The sequence below is a fragment of the Halictus rubicundus genome, chromosome 18 (genome assembly GCF_050948215.1).
Source record: "Halictus rubicundus isolate RS-2024b chromosome 18, iyHalRubi1_principal, whole genome shotgun sequence".
NCBI lineage: Eukaryota > Metazoa > Arthropoda > Insecta > Hymenoptera > Halictidae > Halictus > Halictus rubicundus.
The window spans coordinates 5,947,152-5,965,941 of NC_135166.1; the positions used below are offsets into that span (position 1 = coordinate 5,947,152).

Consider the following 18,790-nt stretch of genomic DNA (forward strand, 5'->3'; position numbering starts at 1 on the left):
TTATTTATTTTGCCTCTATTTGTCCACTGATAGTTTCAGCTCTGATTACGTAAATGCAACAACATTTTCTGAACAGAATTCGTTGGAATATTGTTCTCCATAAGCTGGAAACAGCTAATTCGTTTTTCTAGATCAGGTTTAAACATTCACTTTGTTCCACTCGTGAACACTAAAACGATCCACGGAGATTGCACTGTACCGTTGACTCAATTTCAACTGAAACGTATCATACACTCTCGTACGAGCTATTCATTCATTGTTCAACCGCGACACCAGCTAGCATCTCTAACGAAATGGATTCACTCGCCGAGTATTTTTTAAAACTTTTGCTCTCGCTGTCCTATTTTTCCTTTTTTTTCCGTCAGAATTTCATTTTTAATTCGGAAAAACATAGAGGATCAACGGAATTAATTCGGAGTCACTGGGAGCAAGCGATAATTCGGTTCCCCGCGCTAGAGGGAGCATTCGAGCATGAACAAACGACAGGTAAAATGGTTCAAGCGATGAAAGTGATTAAATTCCTGTCGTTTGCGAACGAGTCTATTGTCGGAAGTTGACGACAGAAATGTTGTTAACAAACGTACAGCTCTTTATACTTTCTATCCAACAACGTATTCGTTTATTCACGACGAATTATTTACTTTATGATCGCGTTATTTCGTTCGAGAGTCTGTACATTCAAAAATGAGTTTCAAAGCTTTCTATGTAGGTAATTACGTTGGATTTTGTACCTTCATGGAATAAATTTTTCCCATAAAAACAGAATTAACCCCTTGCCCTACAATGTCGAGTCATACTCGCGACGAAAATTCTGAACAGAGTCTAATAAATATGTTTGTTATTAACACTAGGTTTACGGAGCACTAAAAATGACTATTTTACGTTACTTTACAAAAATAACATGATTGTATCTATCAAAATTTGTGGCCATCTTTTTAATAATATACATCCAAAGAAATCAATTTGTTAAATAATTCCTCATGGATGTATCTTTACAATCTCAATATTCGTAAATTAAAGATATTAGAATCCGTCATTTTGACGGGTCCCGTAAATCTAGTGTTAATTTCCTTTAAACCGAAATAAATTTCTATTTTCTGTTTCTCTTCTTTTAAATTCAACTTTCTATTTTGGCGTTGTTGACGTACAGCTATCGAAGAACACGTGCAAATAGATTTTAATTCCTGGAACCGTAAAATAAATCAACGGGTTAATTAAGCAAAAGAATTAATAAAGGAAGTATTGAATTGAATTTGGACAAGCTCGACCGATTAATCTGCAATTGCGTTGCCCGAAGGCGAGCAGTCTGTCGAATGAAAAATGGCGTCCGATTCGAGAGAACGATACGGAAACAGTTGAATCTTTCCGCGTCCCGGAAGCAGAGTTGTGGCGATACTATTTGCGTGTAGTTCCCCCGTGGAAGTTTACTCGGCCCGAAATCTATCCGCCGGGGAGCAGTTTGCCAAACTTTCCGCGGCCGTTGTCTTCCGAAAGGCATCTCTTCGCGAAAGTCGCGAAATTTTCGGGATATCTTTCGTAATGAGCGCTGTGCGAATACGTAATTTTCGTATTCCCCTCGCTTGGCAAAAGGAATACGCTTCGTCGCTCTCCCGAACGTCCCCCAGGGGTATAATTCCTGTTAACTGTCTACCTCCGGCAACTTTCGCACCTATCGCGATTCCAGCCCGTGCTACAATAGTAACCGCTTACGATTTCTGTTTTGACCGGCCGCGAGTTAGCAGCCCTTCAACCGGAAAGATAACATTTTACGACCCTGATCTCAATATTTAATTATACCCCCTCCCCCCCGCGACTCTAACTTGTCATAAAATCGAAACCGTTTGCAATTTCAAAATTCATTTGCACACAATACCCGATTATTATCCGGTCGGATTAAAAACCCGCGCGACTGTTTTTAAGTGTCCATTAACGAGATCTCGTAAACCCAGTCGATTAGACACCCTCGGCCGACCAATTGATTGTCTCGCGGATAGGGTCGATGCAAATTGGTGTGATATATCATTAAAGGAAAAAGAAACACGTTGCTCACGCACCATATACGTCGCAGTATAATTTCCGAGATAATGATACAGGTCGAGGAAGAAATATATCACGGCCGGTCTAGAATTAAGGGGGCGAGTAACACGATTCTATTAAGAAAATTAGGACACCCTCGGCTGTGATCGTTTATTTTTCATTCGGCATTGTCGGATCGGAAATTAAGGGTTATTTCGCGAGGCAACGGCGGGGAATCACACATAAAATATTACTTCATCTTCTCGGGAGGCTGCCGCGGAATATTTTCATCTGTCCGGAGACTTTCGTGCTTCTCTTTCGTTTGCAATACGTTCATTTTTCACCGGGGTATCAATCGAGAAGAAAAAGAAAAAAGAGAAAAGGAGAAGTAAGCGCAGAGAAGGAGACGGAGGGGATGATAGAGAGAAACCGGAGGAATTTCAGCATTGAGCCCTCCCGGCCCCCCTCCCCCGCGCTCCGAGCCATCGTCGCGAGTACTATCAATTTTTCACCGCGGGAAGTTGAAATCAGGATTTCATTTTCTGACGCTCGAGAGTGTCGCCCATCGAATGGAAATGATAATGCGACCGCGGCTCCCGTCGAAGCCGGGACCCTCTCGCCGTGGAACGAATACATAATTGTTGATTCGCGGGCAATTATAAACGACGGGGGCGAGCAAACGTCTAACGAAGCCGATTGTACGGCCGGCGCGGAAGGACGACGCCGGAATCTTCTTAAATGTACAACGAGCTCGATGCATACAAATGCGCCACCACTTTTCAAGACCCGCGAGCCTCCGCGCGCGGAAAATGAAATTGATTACCGGCCGACTGTAACTTGTACCCGCGCCATTGTATCAAGAAATTATGCCCGGAACGAGCCCCGGACAAATTAGCTTGTTCCCCACCCCTCCCCCCGCGGAAGGAAATCGCTGATTCGGCGACCGGAAGCTGTTTGATGGACCCGACATTTTTATTCGAACAATACTGTTATTGCTGATCACTAGACTGCGGATCTTTGAAAAGATTTAAGGGCACCAGCGTATTGGTCTTAGCTGAATAAAACAATTAACCCTTTGCACTCGGCGCTATTTTCATTCTAAAACTAAATTTTTGCTTCCGTCTTGGAATATTTTCATTTTATTCATACGAAACCGATCCGATTACCACGTATAATATTTGAATGTTTAGTAATCTATTAAATAGAAATTTTGTAATGTAACAGATATTTTGTAATATTTTTTGTAATTTCCTTGAAATAATGCCACAATCATTTCTGGTGGTGCTTCAGAGTCACCACTCGAGTGCGAATGGTTAAAGGAAGGAAGAAATGTTTATTTCGCTCCTGTGTCTTGCAATCAATGCAAATATTTTGCACAAAGATCCGCAGTCTACTAGTCACCTAAATTCTTATAGATAACTGAAAGGAAGGAGAGTCTGTGAGTGAGGAAGCGAAATTAATTAGAATTAGATTGCTTTCCGTTTATTAACTCCTATGTATCCCGGTAGAGAAACATCACTCAAATAAAAGGAAAAAATAATCAGTGCATTAAAAATCAGAAAAATTGATTAGGAGCATTGCAACTTTTCTTTTTGGTCCTTGAAAAAAGGACCTCTCGAGGGATGACCTAATGAAGATTCGTTATTGCAAGGCCCGGCGAAGAAGGGAACCGTGAATTAACTTTAATATCAGGGTCTGGGTTAAGTGGTCCTAAGGAGATTCCGGTGTTTTGAGTAATTAAGCACGGCTCCGTCAGAGTGGACGGGTTAAATCGATTCGAGCCGATGGAATCGATTTTCGGGGGCGAGGGGGAGGGGGCGAAGGATGAAGAATTTCGCTTAGAAAATAATGATTACGTGCCGGTGAAACCAATAAACTTTCGGTGCCTTGGCAGCTCGTTACGTACAATGAAGCTCTCCCCTCCATCGGTTTTATAGGTTCACCGTTGCTTATCCGTGCAATCATTTTTCTCTGTTACAGGTGAGTGCCCCTTTGGAGAAGATGGAGCCTCGGTGGTTTCGGGTTGTCGGGAAGTCGTGGGGGTACTACCCACGTCTCTAAATGGTACGTGTGTCTTCTTGCTCGTGTGCACGCCTAGCTCTCGCCGTGACGTATATCCGGATGTATTCGTATCCGTGTTGCGATGGAACCCCGGGAACGTCGTGCTATCTGTCAGCTTCACAAGGAAAAGCTCCTCCATGACACTTGCTACGCAAATACGACACTATTATTTTTCCCGTCGCCGGGATGCCAGTTAAGAACAGCTCACGACTATCGTCCGCCTTTACAGAGACGCCGACAGACGGGAAACGTCGTCGACGAGTTTTCGCGATCTTCTTACAGTAAGACATCGGTTCAGAAACCGAACATCGGTCCGCGAAAAAGCCACCGACTCGGAGCGAAATCCGAGCAGCTCTTTTCTAAACCCCAGGGAATCCCCGTGGACATTAATTTCAACGTTGTAACTACAATTTTAGAGATATGTGTCCCGTTGGCATTTTTTCTCTGGTCTTTCTTGATATCTTCTAAGAAGTTATGGTGACATTTTTCGAATATTAATCCGTGGATTATTTTAATCCGTTTCGATTTGAAGAAGCTGGAGTGATTTATTCACTGTGAGACACGGTTGAAGGATTTGAGTAATGCGATTATTTTGGGATGCGTTTTAATGACAATGAGACAGAAATTCTAGTGTCTCTCTAAATTTGAGAGATTTACTACCCCCGTAGCAAGTATTCGATCCTGCAGGAAGTCACAAACAATTTTTTTCCTTTTATATTAAAAGTAGACTTTCGGTTAAACGGTATCATAAATTGTGAGAAAGCTCACATCAATATTTACCATCATCAGCAGAAAATTAATTCAAGTCTGAACTATTGATCAGAACAGACGGAAGTAACAAAAACTTTTATTCTTTCATATCAAAATCAGAGTTGCATTCAAATCCCACCATAAAGTATTAAAAAAGGCACACCCTTAAAGGCATTAACCCTTTGCGACTAGGAATTATTTTAAAATTATTTTTATTTTCGAATGCATCTTTACCCTGTGAAACTATGTATTGAGGAGCTAAGTATAAGAATGAACTGTGGAGGAAATTGTGTTTGATATCTGTTTAAATTAATAATTTCCATGAAAATACATTGAATACTCGATATATGTCAACAACACGGGTCTTGCGAGCGACGTGTATCGTCCAGAAGCCGTGTTATGTTTACACTCCTCGGCGTCCGAGGCCTCGGAGTGGGGATAATTCCGCGACGCTTATCATCCAGACCTTGGCGACATATACAGAGAAATCACTGCAGTTCGCAAAACGGAAAAAATTGCTAGAAAGTGTTGATACGAACGGTGTAGAATCGATCGAAAAATGGACGAGCAACATCGAGAACAGCTCGAACACCGTATCGATCCTCGACGCGAGAAATTAGACTCAAAGTATCGCATTAAATATCCCGCGTCTTCCCATTCCGGGTTCATCGCATCGGCGACTGGGACTCGAGCTCCTTAGCTCATCCGTCACTGACTTATACTAATGATTTCCTCTCCGTACACCTGACACGGCGACATCAGTTTCTTCGCGGCACTCGTACATCACGCTTGTCAGACTTGTCTCTTCGTCACCTTCGTGCTCATTCGACGCAACAAAGTGTACATAAGTTAAGGCTAATATAATCGCGTGGCCTTCTCGGGCCCCTCTCGAAAACAATAATCCTCTCGTATAATGATCCGAACGTAAGTCGGGGTGGTGGTGGTGGTGGTGGTGGTGGTTGGAACGTATCGCGGGCAACACTTGGCGAAACAATGGGATTGTTTGCCAGCGGAACTGGAACGTTCGGGCCTGTATGAAAGCGAAGACCTTGGGATTCGTACTTTCTTCATTACGCGCGAGCGGCCTCTTCTGTTTCGATATTACGTCCGCTCGTACACGTCGGAACAAGCGCGAGTAACGAGTGGACGGTTTCGGGAGGGGAACGTGAATTAATTAGAGCCGTGGACGACCGTCGAGAACGGGGCAAAAGAAAGAGGGAAGAGACGGCTCCGGGGATGAAATCGGCGAAAATCACTGCTTTACGTGGATCATAAAAGTTACAAGAGGCTCGGGGAACGCGTTGCGCACCCTGCTGGCTTTTTCACCCGCCTGCCCCTCCCTCTCGCCTCTATTCCTGCTCGAGAGGTAATACTACGGAACCCAGGGGGGTTGTAAGGGGTGCGGGGGCTACGGGAACAGTTTGCCAACTCGTGGAACGAGACTCGAACTCGATAGCGGCTACCTCGTTTCTAACCTGGCCGAGCGTCGACGACGACGACGATTGCAGGATTCGCCTGGCACGTTTCGGTTCTTTGCTCTCGCCCGTTCCGTTTCCACCCAGGTTTTTGCACCTTCCCCGTCAATGTCTAGCCCGATACCAGGACCACGTCCGATTTTTGTCGCGCTTCAACAGGCTGCCTCGGCGATCATGCGAACCGCTGACGAGACAAGCGAAATGGCAAGAAGAAACGACGAGAGTAAGAGTCGAACCCGCCAGTGATACAGCGATCGCAGTTTGCCGCACACGATAGACCGTTCCTGCGCCGAGCCTTCTGGGAAACGTCTTTTTGTCATGTTCTTGTTAGGTCTAGGTTGGCAGGGATAGCCAGAGAGGGGGCCACCATCGTCGCTGCTAAGCTGATCACTGTGCACGCAGTGGTAGAGCGGGGATACAGTCATTTCTCTGTATATGTCGCCAAGGCCTGGATGATAAACGTCGCGTATTTATCCGCGGGCTATACCCCGTGAGGGACCGCGAAGCTCAAGAGGCCTCGGGCATCGAGGAGTGTAAACATAACTCGGGTATGTCTCCTGCACGATACTTGTCGCTGACTAGACCCGTGCTGTTGACATATATCGAGAATTCACTCTATTTAATGGCAGTGTTTAGATTTTGGGGATCCACTGTTTTGCTCTGTCTTCGCAAGGATCAGCCATTGGAAAGGCGATTTTGTACCTTCGAATCATGATACCGAGACAATAGAGCAGGATTTTTCTGACGTCGCTACTTTAGGCAAGACTGTTACAGACACATCCTCAAACTAATGAGAAAAGTCGACATCCGTTAGTCAACAATACTTGAACGATAAATATCCAAATTGTGAAATTATTATAAGTTGGAAACATATACATTTGTGTATGATATATATCATTTATTTTTTTCTTTACTGTGGTGATTTCATCGTTTTCATATTCGTCAGCGAGTATCTTTTTTCTTTACTGCGGTGATTTCATCGTTTTCATATTCGTCAGCGAGTATCTTTTTTCTTTACTGCGGTGATTTCATCGTTTTCATATTCGTCAGGGAGCATCTTTAATCTTTCAAATTATGGTCCTGTGAATATCGTCGTGAGCAGGCATAACGGGATTTACGAAATTACGGTATTCGAGGCGGCATCATTTGTCAGGTTTTAAGGAACAGTCGTTCCAGGAAGACAACGACCATACCAACGAAAATGGACCCACACTTCCGTGGAAGGAGATACGATTAAGCTGCGTCTCGTGAGAATGTCTCCACACTTTCCGCTGACCGCAAATGGACGTTCCGACGGGGCTTGCTCTTTTTCGGCTCGGAATAAATGTTTATTCAGTGACACTTTAGAGGAGCGATATAGCTTCGGTTCAATTAGAGGCGAAGCAATAGTCGTAATGAAACAGGGAAATAGCGGTGCTTTGTCTATCGAGTCTTAGTGGCGAAATTGTGCGGAAGAAGGTAGCCCATATATTTGCAATTGATACGTTGAGATATCGACTACCTTTTCCAATGAAACTATCTATTTTATACAACGCATAATTACCGAACCAGTGAATTCCTCGCCTTGAAACTTCAATTTTTGGCATCTTCTCGTCAAGATGTACAGGATTATACAGTAAAAAGTTAAAAAATTTTGGGTTGCCAAGGTGAAGTTTAAACTAAACTGACGAACCCGTCGACTGCGGATACTTGGCGCCAGAATTTGACTCGTTCGTTCTCAGCAACGTTGTTGAAGGAGTAACCTTAGCGGCGGCAAGGTTATTCCCCATTTTCCACTCGAGGAAGGTGAACCGCGCGCCATCGCTAGGTCCGATGGCGCGTTTATCAGTCGATTTGGGACGGTTTTTCTCGGCGTCTCGCCTCGCTACCGTCAACGCTCTGTCGTTCGCGGCTGTTGCCTCTTTTTATCCGGTGGCTTGCGAGCAGCGCAGCGGTTTGCGGGAAAGGCGACGCCGAGGAAGCGAGGGCCGCGTCGCTTTATTAGGTATGCATCGAGGTAGACACGGCGGAGAAAGGAGGTGGTGGCGGGTTGGATAAGACTCTCGTGATTCGCAGTCAGTGTTATTAACGTCCCTGCGCTAGAGGCGAGCCCAAATCACATCGGGTTCGTGATAAATCGCTCCGGTGGCATCTACCGGCCTCCTTCGCCATTATGTCTTGCATGTTTCATTACAAATTTCCTTTACTGTCGTTAGGGTTTGCGCGTGTACGCTCCTCGGCTCTGGCCTCTCGCTCGCTCGCACACGCTCGAGAACTAACCAACAAGAAAGGGAGAGAGAGAGAGAGAGAGAGGGAGGATTGGAAAGAAACCGGGAAGAATTTATTGTGGGACGATGCTGAACGGACAAGGCAAAAGCGAACGCTCTCTTACAGTCTGCTGGATATTAATTCTTCGTACGCGTACGCATCGCTGGCCGGAATCGCGCCACGAAAACGAGGCAAGCGGCTCTGATCAGGATCCTGATCTGAAAACGTTCGCGCCAAGTCCAATTTCTTCGTAGCAACGAATCCTCTCCGCTTACCAATGCGAGAACGCTTCCAAACATCGTCTCAGCCTTCACAGTAGACTCGAATCGTCATTTACAAGAACATTTTTTCTTTTACAATTCGTGCAGTTATAGAAACACCTTTTTGGGAATTTTTTCGCTAAAGTCCTACGATATCCGAATAAATTCAATCCTGTTATCATCATAAAGGAACACACACCACTTAGGGCTGAATAGTTCAGAACTACAATGATTTCTCTATATATGTCGCCAAAGCCTGGATGATAAACGTCGCGGAATTATCCTCACTACCGCGGGGTATACCCCGTGAGTGGCCTCGGACGCCGAGGAGTGTAAACATAACACGACTCGACTATGTCTCCTGGACGATATATGACGCGTGTTGTTGACATACATCGAGAATTCACTGTATGGCACTTTCGATCTCCTAAAATCGTTAAAAGAAGAAAGAAATGTAAGAAAACACAGCAAGCAACGAAGGTGAAAATATCGCGAAATACTTTTTCAGTGATTTGTCGTTGCAAAATTGCAGTTTCGATCATAAAAATAGTATTTCGTGGTATCTTTAGCTCGGTCGCCGCATTCTGCATTTTCCCAGAGAAATTCTTAAATGGCCCGTGTTTCTTGCAACGGAAGCATAAAATTTTTCCACCGCGCGAAGGTCCGAGCCCACTGATAACATCTCGACAATCTCGGAGTGGTACTGTCGCCGAGAACACTCGGAACAACGTTCACGAAGAAGCCCCGCTCGATATATAATACTTCCTGAGCGGCTGAAAAACCCCCGGCGATCGGCAGAACATCGTTCGACGCGCTCTCGGCTCGCCACGATCTGGTTTACGACGCGGCGAAAAAAGTTTATTTAAGGGTCGTCCACCCGATAATTATTCACTCCATAGAATCCCGCGGAACGGATGCTCTTATTGCGATAAACAATGTCCGCTGTCACGTTGAATCGGATATTCTACGAGGTTGCTACGCTTCGTCCACTATTAACGCGGCGCATTCATCTCTTTCTGCGACGATCGAGGATCGCGGCGGCAGCCCCGACGCCGATGGTCTTCTTCCTCTTCTCGCCAACGGATGTTTTTAATTCCCTTTTTCGAGCCTGTTTCCCTTCCTCTCCATCTCTCTCTCTCTCTCCCTTTCTCTCGTTCCTTTCTCCCTCGATTCATGGCTGGCCGGTTGATTGCCCTGCGAGATTCAGCCGGCGCATCTTCAAATAGCGATCGTCGGTAAACGGCCGGCCAGGATGGAGAAAGTAAGAGTAAGATGAAAAGGATGAGCATTCCGGAGTCGGTATATTAGCCTCATAGACAGTAAGGCGATCCGAGGCGTATTTACGACGCGGCATTCTTGGCGATCGCTCTCCCCCCTCTCTATTTCTCTCTCTGTCTCTCTCTGTCTCTCTCTGTCTCTCTCCGCTCCTTGCCTTCGCCGCCGACGATCGGGGATTCGTTAATCAGCTAATCTAGCACGTAACGAAAGGCATGAAGAGGCGTGCAAACTCACTGGCAAACTGCAAGGTGCGTGTCCATCTGAGAATTTCGCCTCGAGGCTACTCTTTGCGCGTGCGTTTCCGAGCGACTTCCGAAATGTTTACTCTGCGATGCAGTGTAGAGGACTGTCCTAGAGTGCATTATCTGATAGAACTCGTCGAGAACCGTGTCCGTTAACTTGTGATCTGATACATGACCTAACTCACCAGATGCATGTCCGTTTAAGAGCTTCTCGAGAGAATACTCTTCGCCAAGGCAGCTTGCGACATTTTTGCGCCGATGTTGCTAGTGGAGGAATGTCCTGCGGTTCATTGCCTGATGGGACTTTTTCAGCACAGCGTCCTTTGAAAATCGACTCGTTTCTGGTGACTTCTCTTTTGGAACGTTTCTTTTGACAAGGTCACCGCCAAAACGCCCCACGAAATCATCGTCATCGAAACTGTGTCGCTTTCAAAATTCGAACCCGTTTTAATCAGGGAAAATAATTGTTTAATGGTCACTTTTTTACTCATAGAAGAGGCTCAGGCAAGCGACAGCTGCTTAACTACTGTGAATTCTCGATATATGTCAACAACACGGGTCTTGTCAGCGACATATATCGTCCAGGAGACATACCCGTACGTTTACACTCCTCGGCGTCCGGGGATAATTCCGCGCCGTTTATCACCCAGGCCTTGGCGACATATATAGAGAAGTCACCGTAGTTTGATCATCTACGGTTTACTCAAAAATGTATAGCTGCCCACAAAAACGTAGGAAAAGATTTAAATAAATTCAGTCTTGTCATCCTATGGAGCACGGAATATCAAACAATTTCAATGTTAGGTAGGCACAATGTTAAAGAATAAATTTCTCCGGTCTAAACTCGTTATGCAGGTACAAAAATCCTCAAAAAATGTCCTTTACGTTTACACTCCTCGGCGTCCGGGGTCCCTGACGAGGTATACCCCGCGGTAGTGGGGATGATTCCGCGCCGTTTATCATCCAGGTCTCGGCGACATATATAAGGAAATCACTGTATCGACCTCGAACGCAGCACCCAAAGAGACAGAATCGACACGAATTCGCGGCAATTTAGCTGCCAAGTGTCCACGCACCTGTAGAATCGGGGTGCCCTAGTTGTCCAGTGCGGTCGGTTCTCGGTGTTTTCGCGGGTCGGTCGACCCTCGTCTTTTGTCGGGTCGGGTGGCACACTGTTCCCTGGAGTCTGACCAACAACGTTGTCATTCTATCCATACCAGGGCATTGCTTACACAATTATCGAAATGGTAGCAGGTACGAGAGGCGAGGCCTGGAATGTAGGCTATCGACCAAATCCAGTCAAGAGACCTACCTACAACGGCGTCAGACGGAGAAGGACGATAAGGGGGACACACCGGACAAGGGACTCCTCGCATCGCGCAGAGTGGAGATGCTGCTAGGTAGATTCACCCGTTCACGTACACCCCTTGGGCTTGTCATGCGGCAGCTATCGGTCGACCGCGATCGAGAGACCGGCTGTATCCCCCAATGCCACCTTGTTCTCAGCGGCTATGTCGGATCCGACAGGCGTGTGCTCATCGCTTACCACGATGCGCTTCTCTCTGTCCCTCTTTCCGTCCACCTATTCATCCATTTAGCCTGCTCTTTCCTCCTCCGACCCCCTCTCAATCTCTTCTTCCATCTTACTCTCTTTAGGTCTCTGTCTTTGCCTGGCTTTTGCTCTATCTTGCTCTCTCCTATGCTCTCTCCTTCTCTGTTGCTCTCTCTCTCTTCTGAGCCCTATGCTCTAACTTTTGCTGTGTCTCTATCTCCTGCTGTGTATTTTGCTCTCAGACCCTCGATCCCTTGCTCTGTCTTTCGCTCTGACTTTTGCTCCGAGTACCTCTACCTCTGGCTCTGTCTTTAGCTCTGACGTTTGCTCTAGGCCCCTCTATCCCTTGCTCTATTTTCTTCTATTTCTTGCTCTGTCTTCCTTTGTGTCTATATTTTGCTGTGACTTTTGCTCTGAGCTTCTCTATCTCTTGCTGTGTCCTTTGCTCTGAATCCTTCTATCTTTTACTGTCTTTTGCTCTGACGTTTGCTCTAACCCCCCGTATCCCTTGCTCTATTTTCTTCTATTTCTTGCTCTGTCTTCCTTTGTGTCTATATTTGGCTCTGACGTTGGCTCTATGCCCCTCTATCTCTTGCTCCATTTTCTTCTATTTCTTGCTCTGTCTTCCTTTGTGTCTATATTTTGCTCTGACGTTTGCTCTAAGCCCCTCTATCTCTTGCTCCATTTTCTTCTATTTCTTGCTCTGTCTTCATTTGTGTCTATATATGCTGTGATTTTTGCTCTGAGCTCCTCTATCTCTTGCTGTGTCCTTTGCTCTGAATCCCTCTATCTTTTACTGTCTTTAGCTCTGACGTTTGCTCTAAACCCCTCTGTCTTTAGCTCTGATTTTTGCTCTGAATCCCTCTATATTTACTGTCTTTAGCTCTGACTTTTGCTCCGAGTCCCTTCATCTCTTGCTGTCCTTAGCTCCGTCATTTGGCTCCGAGTCCCTTCATCTCTTGCTGTTTCTGTGCTCTGAATCCCTCTATCTTTTACTGTCTTCAGCTCTGACTTTTGCTCTGAATCCCTCTATATTCACTGTCTTTGGCTCTGACTTTTGCTCTGAATCCCTCTATATTCACTGTCTTTAGCTCTGACGTTTGCTCTAAACCCCTCTGTCTTTAGCTCTGACTTTTGCTCCGAGTCCCTTCATCTCTAGCTGTCCTTAGCTCCGTCGTTGGCTCCGAGTCCCTCCATCTCTTGCTGTTCCTGTGCTCTGAATCCCTCTATCTTTTACTGTCTTCAGCTCTGACTTTTGCTCTGAATCCCTCTATACTTATTGTCTTTAGCTCTGACTTTTGCTCCGAGTCCCTTCATCTCTAGCTGTCCTTAGCTCCGTCGTTGGCTCCGAGTCCCTCCATCTCTTGCTGTTCCTGTGCTCTGAATCCCTCTATCTTTTACTGTCTTCAGCTCTGACTTTTGCTCTGAATCCCTCTATACTTATTGTCTTTAGCTCTGACTTTTGCTCCGAGTCCCTTCATCTCTAGCTGTCCTTAGCTCCGTCGTTGGCTCCGAGTCCCTCCATCTCTTGCTGTTCCTGTGCTCTGAATCCCTCTATCTTTTACTGTCTTCAGCTCTGACTTTTGCTCTGAATCCCTCTATACTTATTGTCTTTAGCTCTGACTTTTGCTCCGAGTCCCTTCATCTCTAGCTGTCCATAGCTCCGTCGTTGGCTCCGAGTCCCTCCATCACTTGCCCTGTCTTTCTCTGGTCTCTTCGCATCCTCGCCGGCTCCCAGCGTGTTTGCTTAGCCATCGTCGGCACGGTCGCCGCTATCGACACCGGTGTCGGTTATTTCGGGTCGCGCGGGTGGGTGTCCTTTAATGAGATATACGTGGAACACGCCGCGAATGTGGGACAGATAACTGGAGGACACACCGGCCGGTCCGGTCCGGTCCGGTCCGGTCCGGTCCGGTCCCGTGGCCCGCGCCGCTCGATCTCTGTACAATCTCGTAAATAATGCGGGATGATCGCGGTACTGTTATAATCGTTCCGCAAATTACCACTTGCATGGACGATGATCGCCGATCGATACTTACTAGAACAATGTTCGGATCGCGGATATATTGTTCGGACACGATCCGTTCGATCGGCCTGTCTCGCTTTTTCTTTCGGAGACGTGTTGGCTGCCCAAGCGAGAGGTTTTGTTCGACCGTGCACACCCCCGGGCAATCGGCCGCATCGATCGTGTGGTTCGCACCGACTCCGACAACGATTCTGGCTTGTAAACGATCGTAAATTGAATGTTCAAAAACATAAGGAAAGTTTCGATTCCCATGCGCCGTCTTAGATAAATAACGACTAGGCTGCGGATTTTATGCGGTTTATGACAAAAATGGGTAAGCAGAATTTAAAGCAGTGGGACATATTAAAAAGATTCGAGGGCATCAGCGTATTGGTTTTAGCTGAATAGAGTAATTAAAGGAAGAAAGAAATTTTTATTTCCCTCCTGTTTATTAGAATCAATGAAAATATATTTTATTTTGCATAAAGATCCGCAGTCTAGTAACGACTAATCGTGTAAAATAACGGCTCCATGCTTTTTTCGCATGATGCTTTTATTCAGGATGTTTCTTCTGAACGGTGAATAGTTTTTTAATGTTCTTTTGCAATGAGTATATTCGTTTGTGTGGACCGTTTATATTTTTGGAAGGGCTCCTATAGAAGTCTGTAGGAAGACGAATTCGCGAACGTGCTATACAATGACATTCAAGGTCACACAAGGTCAAAAACGAAAGAAGTGGTAGAATATACGTTTTCCGACCTGTCTGATCATGGCCAACCAATTCTACTTCTCGCGAACAAGGCGTTTCTCTCGAAAACGAAGCTGGTAAAATTGTGACTCGTTCATTTTCACTTATTTTTCGCATAGAATCGCATCGCGGGAGCTCGCGTCGCTGTGAGACACCCTGTGTAATGTTGCCGGAGCCGTAGGGAGACGAAGTGCAGAGAAGAGGAGGCGAAGGGAAGAAGTAAAACGGTTCTGGGAAGGGTCGATTTTAAAATTCCGCAGTTATCGTGGCGCCCTTTGTTTCGCATGCGGCGCGCCCTCGATCGACAGTGTACGGGCACGCAAATGAAGCTTGAACGTTGATCGGGCTGAACGAAGAAGAGGACCAGCAGACAGTTCTCGCGAGGTTGGATAATCGTCCGGACGTTGCGATCCGGTATTACTCGGCCTCCGGGGTTAAATTGCGATCAAGGGCTTAACGGTGATTCCGAAGGCCGATGGAAGTACGTGACTGATTTCTACGATTTATTCGCGCGTACACATAGACCAGAAACGAGAGCCGACGTCGCCGCCGCCGGGCATTATCGATTCCATTCGTCGTCGAATATCCACCACGTTTATTCCGCCATTAGAAAAGACCGCTATGGCCACTCTGATTTTCATTCCGGGTCGGTCACACTTTCAGGACTCGAATCTTCGGAGGACGACCCGTCGGGGGAGAGCCAATCCGTGCCGTGTAATCGAAGCACGGGCGACTTCGATCCTCGAAAACGAGACATCACCTCGATATCGGTTTTTGACAAACTTTGATTCATGCGTCATTCATACGTGCTTCCGTACCCCCCGAGGGGATCCGAACTATCCGCCACCTAATCGACGCTCCGAGAGAGCTCGCGTTCCAGCACGCCGCGCCCGTCGCGGGAAATGGAATTATTTTCATTAATTATGAAGATTTATTGACAAACCAGATTTTCCGTTATTAGTTCTCGCCACGGAATTCGCATCTCGTATCCCGTTCGGCGAGTCGATGTTTGCACGGGCATTAATTTGAATATTCAACGGACCGAAAGTGAGCTGTACCGAATGAACGTTAATTTATGGATGAACAAATAAAAGTTGCCGGTTCCGGGGACGTTTAAGGCGAACGCGGACCGCTGCTGCCGTGGCGAACCGCGGCGCCATGAACGATAATTACGCGAAAAACGGTCCGTATTAATATACTACCTTCGGATCGAATCGGTGGCGAAACTGTTTCGCATTTACATGTTTTTACGCTATCCTGAAACTTCGAATTATCAGCTTTAACATTCGTGGAATACAAACTCGATAAAAACATCCTTCACGCGTAAAGCAAAACTGGATTATCATCCGCTTCAGACGAACGTTATCAAATCCATCGTTTCTGAAAAGAAACTTTTCAGTCGCTTCTGCGAGACCAGGCACAGAAAAATTCGAAAGATTCAAAGAAACATATTCTCAAGCAGTTTCTTTCAACGTGATTAAAATTCATCCGTTAAGATCGAAAGATATATTTCCTTTCGAAATATTTACAATTTTTTCTCTTTTGGAGGGACCAAGCAAGATTATGGTAATGCGATGAAACCTCTCGCTCATCAAGATCGCGGAACAAATTTTCTTTCTGGCAGTTGGACTCGGCATTTTTCTTTCGGTGTAACTAAGTATTGATTAGAGTGGCGGCGTAGGTTCTCGCGGCTAGGCAAAGGGATTATTTCAATTTTCCGTGGAATCGAAGATGTCATTAAAAGGCAGTGCCGGGATAATCGCGTTATGATGGTATCCCGTTCGCGGCGCGATTTCATCCTTAACGCGGCTGTGGATGGGCACTTAAAGGCCGGGGCACGAAATTAACGGCACCGGCCGTTCGCATAATCCAACGGACGAGTAACGGCGCTCTCGTTGCAATTAGCTCGCAGGAAACACACGGGCAAACGAATATTCGAAGCGAGATCGAGCCCGCGGGCTGAAGCGAGACGGGAACAGCTTACACCCTTGACAACGACACCGTTACTCGACGCCATTGTAGGCCGCCTACTGTACGACATGTCCCAGCCGAATCGTACACGCGCAATCAGGCTACCGTCGATCCTCCATTTTGCACGGGACCGCTATAAATACATGGAAAGTGCGAAGCCAATCGCCGCACGCCAGCTCCAACACCGATTCCCGTTAATAAACAATCATAATCATCGGGACCGGCTTTCGATCGCAACTTTTATGACGTCGTTACAAACTGCAGGCTTCGACGTTCGATTTCATGCTGGTCGAATCCGCTTCAATTGCTACGACTCGCGTCATTGTCCGAACACAAAAATGTCCATTTGATCTACCAATTTAAGCCCTTATTGCTTTGAACTTCCCACAAAAATACTTTCTTGTTTATCATATTACCGTTTCCTTAATTATATTTTTCTATCTAGTCAAGTCCCCATTTTATGATAAAAATGAACTTATGGTTTAATAATTCTCTACGAATCTGAACACTTCTTAGTAAAATTAATTCTAATTTTTCAATTGAGATGTCACTTCGACGTGATAAAGGTGACGAGTTATTCCAATGTTTCTTCCTGAAGCTTTTTTTTATTGTCTCCACAATTGTTGTTCAGGTTCGGGACACTATGCGCCAGACTTTTTCTGTCCATTTCATCCCATCACAACAAATTGCAGCATTCTCATCCGATTACAGTGTCTACTCGATAGTTGTCAAAACACGGGTCTAGCCGGGGACATGTATCGGCTAGGACATACTATTCTTTAGGAAAGAACAGCGTACCCTCACGGGATATAGCCTGCGGCAGTGGGGATAGTCCTGGGACTTTTATCGGCTAGGCATTTGGGACGTATATAGAGTAAACGCTCTATTTGTAAATTATAGCTTACTCGGACACCGTATGAAATCTTGATTGGAATTTTTGTTTTTCTATGGATGCCGAGACGGGAAATGAGTTTTACGAAATTTTTCAAAACAAATAACACGTTCGTTGCGTCTTCAGTGCGTGCTTTATCGCGCGTCAGTCCATCGATTTCCATTCCACAGTCGAATCCTGAGTAATGTTTGATAATCGAGCGATCAGGATGCCGCAAACGATGTGGTAAACTCTCCCATATGTTCCCGCGGCGTTCACTTGTTCGGCTTGATTGAATGTCCATTTCGATTATCAGATAAATCGAACCCGAGATTATGTTGTTTCCCCGTACTCTTTTTGACATTCTTTGAGACCATCAAGCCCGACCGTGTTCCCATCGAGATCGGTATCTCGATTTCTTCGGCGTTCCAACGAATTCCCAGTGTGAACGAGTTCGAACGGTTTTCAGACTTCGCAAAATAAATCTAATTTACTTTTTCTACCGGTTGAAAATTGTCTGACGGAATTTACCCAATATATCGACGATAAAGAACATATATACAACACAAGAATTTAATAAATAATAATTGATTGACAGAGAAAACGAATTTTGTGGCATCCTCTGACACTCGATTATTTCTTGTTTTCATTTCATTTAAATTGTGGAGCTGTACAGTCTAATTAAGTGTAGTCACTCTTTCGGAACATATATAGGTACAAAACAAGAATTTATTAAACAATGATTGATTGGCAGGGTGAATAAATGTTGAGGAAACCTGAATTATTTCTTGTTTTAACTTCATTTAAATTGCGCGGCTGTGCAGTGTAACGAGACAAAGAACATATACACGTAGAAAACATGAATTTATGAAATTGATTGGCAGAGAACCAATTTTGAGGGAACACAACCGACCCCGAATTATTTCTTGTTTTAATTGAAATTGTACAAGCTTTGGGACAAGTTATTTTTGAGGCCGTCCGAAGCACGCCATCGGCACCGGCTGAATCGTCAAAGAATTTTTTGCTAGAGCTTCAGAACCGCTGTACCTGTAATTACCGGTGCGATTCCACGTTTACGAATCGAAATTCTTGGAAAAATATTCGTGGCTCCGAGTGCGCGCCGCTCGTATAGCGACAACGAGATCCCTCTAGAAAAAGGAAAGCGGAAAACGACGCTTTCATGCTCGTGTCGTCTGTAGGTAGAGCTTCGACAGTGGCGGAGCTTTGTATCTGGCTCGTGAGAAAAATACGCCGACGGTTCCGTCGTAATAGACATTGAACGAACCAGAGATTGTCTGTCCGTCAGCGACGAAT

General features: G+C 45.6%; 2 protein-coding genes across 3 annotated transcripts in view; one reads left to right on the forward strand and one right to left on the reverse strand.

Moving 5' to 3' along the window:
* Atg16 (Autophagy-related 16) overlaps positions 1-4,397 on the forward strand; it is a 444,558-nt gene extending 440,161 nt beyond the window's left edge. Inside the window, exon 10 of one of the 2 annotated variants that reach the window (XM_076803544.1) lies at positions 3,997-4,397. In XM_076803544.1, the coding sequence (XP_076659659.1) occupies positions 3,997-4,077 (81 nt within the window). In that variant the 3' untranslated portion in view covers positions 4,078-4,397. The remainder of the gene's footprint in view (positions 1-3,996) is intronic. The other variant, XM_076803545.1, reaches the window with a different exon arrangement.
* Positions 1-18,790, reverse strand: part of Neo (ZP and PAN domain-containing protein neyo) — a 390,616-nt gene that overhangs the window by 59,332 nt on the left and 312,494 nt on the right. The gene's annotated exons all lie outside the window — the stretch shown is intronic.